Source organism: Eimeria mitis, genomic scaffold (assembly GCF_000499745.2).
Source record: "Eimeria mitis Houghton genomic scaffold, Emh_scaff767, whole genome shotgun sequence".
Classification (NCBI taxonomy): Eukaryota; Apicomplexa; class Conoidasida; order Eucoccidiorida; family Eimeriidae; genus Eimeria; species Eimeria mitis.
This window is the reverse complement of record NW_013575624.1, coordinates 3,809-7,915: the sequence shown is the minus strand read 5'-3', so window position 1 is coordinate 7,915 and position 4,107 is coordinate 3,809. Positions and strand designations below refer to the sequence as shown.

Genomic DNA, 4,107 nt, shown 5'->3' with positions numbered 1-4,107 from the left:
GGCAGCAAATCTTTATCGCCTGCTGCCTCGGGGGCCCCCACATGTTTCCGGGGGCCCCCTTCGTTCTCCTTAGGGGCTCCTTTCGAGGGCCCTAGGGGGCCCCCTGCCCCCTTGGGGGGCCCCTTAGCAACTGGGAGAGGGTTCAGCTCTGACTGGGGGGCCCCAGGAGGGGCCTTTCGTTGCTCTCCATCGTCAGCAGCAGAGGCTTTTGCTGCTGCAGCTGCAGCAGTAGCAGCACTAACTTCTGCTGCCTTGCGTGCTGGCTGGGGAGGGGGGCCCCCTTTGGGGGGCCCTTGTGGGCCCCCTTTGGGGGGCCCTTGTGGGCCCCCTTTGGGGGGCCCTTGGGGGCCCCCGTCTTTCATTTCTGGGGGGCCCGAACTAGGTCCTCCCGGGGGGCCCCCTGGTAGCTTCTTTGGGGGGCCCTCTGACACCTTCTTTGGGGGCCCCTTCGACTCCTCTGCTGTGGGTATATCTGGGGAGTTTCTTGGGGGCCCCTTTGTTGATGGTACTTCTGGGGGCCCCTCTAATGACTTCTTTGGGGGCCCCTCTGATGACTTCTCTGGGGGCCCCTCTGATGACTTCTTTGGGGGCCCCTCTGATGACTTCTTTGGGGGCCCCCCTAGTGAACCCTTTGGGGGCCCCTCTGGTGTTTTCTTTGGGGGCCCCTCTGATGACTTCTCTGGGGGCCCCTCTGATGACTTCTCTGGGGGCCCCTCTGATGACTTCTTTGGGGGCCCCGCTGGCGGCTTACTCGGGGGCCCCCCTAGTGAACCCTTTGGGGGCCCCTCTGATGGCTTCGCTGCGGGCCCCTCTGATGAGTTCTTTGGGGGCCCCTCTGATGACTTCTTTGGGGGCCCCTCTGGTGGTTTCTTTGGGGGCCCCTCGGACTTCATTTTTGTGGTTTGCTTGGGTAGGGTTGTCGGGGGCCCCTCTGGTGTTTTCTTTGGGGGCCCTTCTGCGGGTTTGGGCCCCTCGAGGGCCTTCTTTGGGGGCCCCTCAGGTGTCTCCTTTGGGGGCCCCTCAAGTGTCTCCTTTGGGGGCCCCTCAAGTGCCTTCTTTGGGGGCCCCTCTGGCTGCTTTGTTTGGTCTGTCTCTGCTGACTTCGCTGGGGGCCCCCCCAAGCGTTTGGGGGGGGGCCCTTCAGGGGGCTTCTTTGGGGGCCCTTGGCTTTGCTTTGCTGCTACACCTTCGGGGGGTTTAGGGGGGGGCCCCCCTGAGGGTTTCCCCGTCACCCCCGCTGGAGGAATCTTGGGGGGCCCCGCCAGTCCCTTTGCTGGGGGCCCCTCGGGTACCCTCTTGGGGGGCCCCTGGGGCCCCTCCATGGGCTTGTTCGGAGGGGGGCCCACTGAACCCCCCACGGGAACCGCTGCAGGGCTCTCTGAAGCATTTGCTGGGGGCCCCCCGGGGGGCCCCTCGGAGCCCTTTGGGGGGCCCCCTGTTCTAATATTTTCTGGGGGCCCTTCTGGGTGTTCTGTTGGGGGCCTCTTTGGGGGCCCCTGTGGCGGTTCTCCTGGGGGTTTATCTGAGGGGGGCCCCTTGCTGTAACCTGGGGGGCCCCCCTTCGGTGGCCCCTGGGGTACTGCGCAGCTGCTACCTGTGTCGGGGGCCCCCTGATGCTTGAGTTGCTGCGGTGTCTGTGTTGAGGGAGCCGCTACAGGGGGCTTGGGGGGCCCCGGGGGCCCCTCGGGGGGCCCCCCGGGGGGCCTTGGGGGGGCCCCTTTGCCGCTCTTTCCAGCCTCAGTGGGTCCTTTCGAGGCCGCAGAGTCTGCTGCAAACATCAGCACAAACAGCTGCACAAGCAGAAATACTGCTGCTGCTGATACTGTTGCTGCTGCTGCAGCGATGACTGTTCGTGTTGCTGCTGTTGCTGCTGCTGTTGCTGTTGTTGCTGCTGTTATGCTCTACAACAACAGCATCAGCAGCAGCAGTAGCATCACCATCAACAGTGGCAGCAGCAGCATCAGCAACAGCATCAGCAGCAGCAACAGCATCAGCAGCAGCAGCAGCAGCAGCAGCGTGGGGCTTTGGGGCGAAGCAAAGCTCTTACACGTTGGCATCTTTGGGGGCCCCCCTTCCCCACAGTGTGTACTGGTGGGGGCCCCTTCCGCTGCTGCTGCGGGCCCCCCTTTTGCTGCTGCAGCTGCCACTCCCTTCTTGTCTCTGTCGCTGTTGAGCTTGCTGCGGTGTACATACACCACAGCCTTCGCCAGAGCCGCGTCAGCTGACTGGAGGGCCCTTTGGAGACTGTCTCTTCGTCTCCTCGTGCTGCCGGGGCTGTCTCCTCCTGGAGGAGACCCCAGAGGAGACCTGCTGCTGCTGCCGCTGCTGCTGCTGCTGCTGCTGCTGCTGCTGCTGTTGTTGCTGCTGCTCAGACGGCGGTTTAAAAGGGCCTGCTGCAGTGCAGCAGCACGCTCCTCCGCCTGCTGAAGCAGCTGCTGCAGCATGAGTGTCTCCTTTTGTCTCTCTTTCTCTTGCAGCTCAACCTGCAGCTCAGCAGCAGCACAACGAATCCTCAATGCTTCTGCTTCTTCGCGCAGGGATTCATGCTCTTGCTGCTGTTGCTGCTGCTGCTGCTGTTGCTGCTGCTGCTGCTGCTGCTGCTGCTGCTGCAGGCCCTCCAGCTCCTGCACCCGCATCCCCGTCTTCTTAACGAGGGCCTCTAGGGCCTGCGAGTGCTCCCTGAGGGCAGCTAGCTGGGCTTGTGACTCAGCTAGCTGTTTCAGCACTTGCTGCTGCTGCTGCTGTTGCTGCTGCTTCCCCTCTAGAGTTGATAGAACCGCCTGAAGTGTCTCCGCTCGCCCCTGTGCCTCAGCGAGCTGTCTCTCTGCTGCTGCTCTTCTCTGTCTCTCTTCTTGTGTCTCCTGTATCAGCTGGGCTTCTCTTGCTGCAGCAGCAGAAAGGGCTTGCTCCTGCTGCTGCTGCTGCTCTGCTGCTGCTGCTGCTGCTGCAGCTTCTGCTGCTGCCAGCTCCGCCTCAAGCCGCCGTCTGTCCCCTTCCAGGGCCTCCAGTCGCTGCTGGGCCTGAAGGAGACACCAAAAGGAGACACAAAGAAAAAGGAGACACAAAGAAAAAGGAGAAACTAAAAGGAGACACCAAAAGGAGACACAAAGAAAAAGGAGACAGACGGAAAAAGGAGACAGTAGAATAGGAGGAGGCGGCAGCAGCAGGAGACAGCCGCAGGAGACAGCACAAGGAGACGGCAAAAGGGGAAAGCAAAAGGAGACAGCAGCCAGAGACAGCAGAAGGAGACAACAAAAGGAGACAACAGAAGGAGACAACAAAAGGAGACAGAAGAAGGAGACAGCAGGAGGAGACAGCAGGAGGAGACAGCAGGAGGAGACAGCAGGAGGAGACAGGGGTTGTTAGAGGGGACGCACAGCTTCTGCTTCTTCTTGGTAGCTAAGGCATGCAGCAGCAGCAAGCTGGAGAGCTCTGCTGCTGCTGCTGCTGCTGCTGCTGCTGCTCTTGCTGCTTCTCTCCTGTAGCAGGGCCCTCAGCAGCTTCGCCTTCTCCCCCGCCAGTCTCTTCTGGGCTCGGATAGATTCGTTCAGCTGAGACACAAACAGCTAGCTCGACATATACAATATTATCTAGCTAGCTAGCTAGCTAGCTAGCAGGCTAGCTGGCTAGCTAGGTAGCGAGCTAACAGGGGAGCTACCTGAATAGTCCGTTGGTTACTAGGGGCAGCTAGCTAGCTAGCTAGCTAGCTAGCTAGCTAGCTAGATTACGAGACAAGTAACTGTCTGGCTAGCTGGATAGCTAGCTGGCTAGCTAGCTGTGCAGCTGGCCGGGCAGCTGGCTAGCTAGCTGTACAGCCGCGGGTTCATACACGCAAAACACGAAGCAGCGGGCTTGCTGCAGCAGCTGCAGCAGCAGCAGCTGCAGCAGCAGCAGCAGCAGCAGCTGCAGCAGCAGCAGCAGCAGCAGCTGCAGCAGCAACAGCTGCAGCAACAACAGCACCTTTAAGGCTGCATCACCGCTGAAGAGCAAAGCGACGCTGATGAGGGCCCCAAACCCTAAACCCTAGACCCTAAACCCTAAACCCTAGACCCTAAACCCTAAACCCTAGACCCTAAACCCTAAACCCTAAACCCTAGAGATACCTTT

At 60.9% G+C, this 4,107-nt stretch overlaps 1 protein-coding gene across 1 annotated transcript in view; it reads right to left on the bottom strand.

The window, feature by feature from the left end:
- Positions 1 to 4,107, bottom strand: part of EMH_0021660 (uncharacterized protein) — a gene marked incomplete at both ends in the record, with an annotated part of 6,033 nt that overhangs the window by 430 nt on the left and 1,496 nt on the right. The window contains 3 exons of the mRNA XM_013501813.1: positions 3 to 1,768; positions 2,048 to 3,020; positions 3,378 to 3,551. Coding sequence (XP_013357267.1) covers positions 3 to 1,768; positions 2,048 to 3,020; positions 3,378 to 3,551 — 2,913 coding nt within the window. The remainder of the gene's footprint in view (positions 1 to 2; positions 1,769 to 2,047; positions 3,021 to 3,377; positions 3,552 to 4,107) is intronic.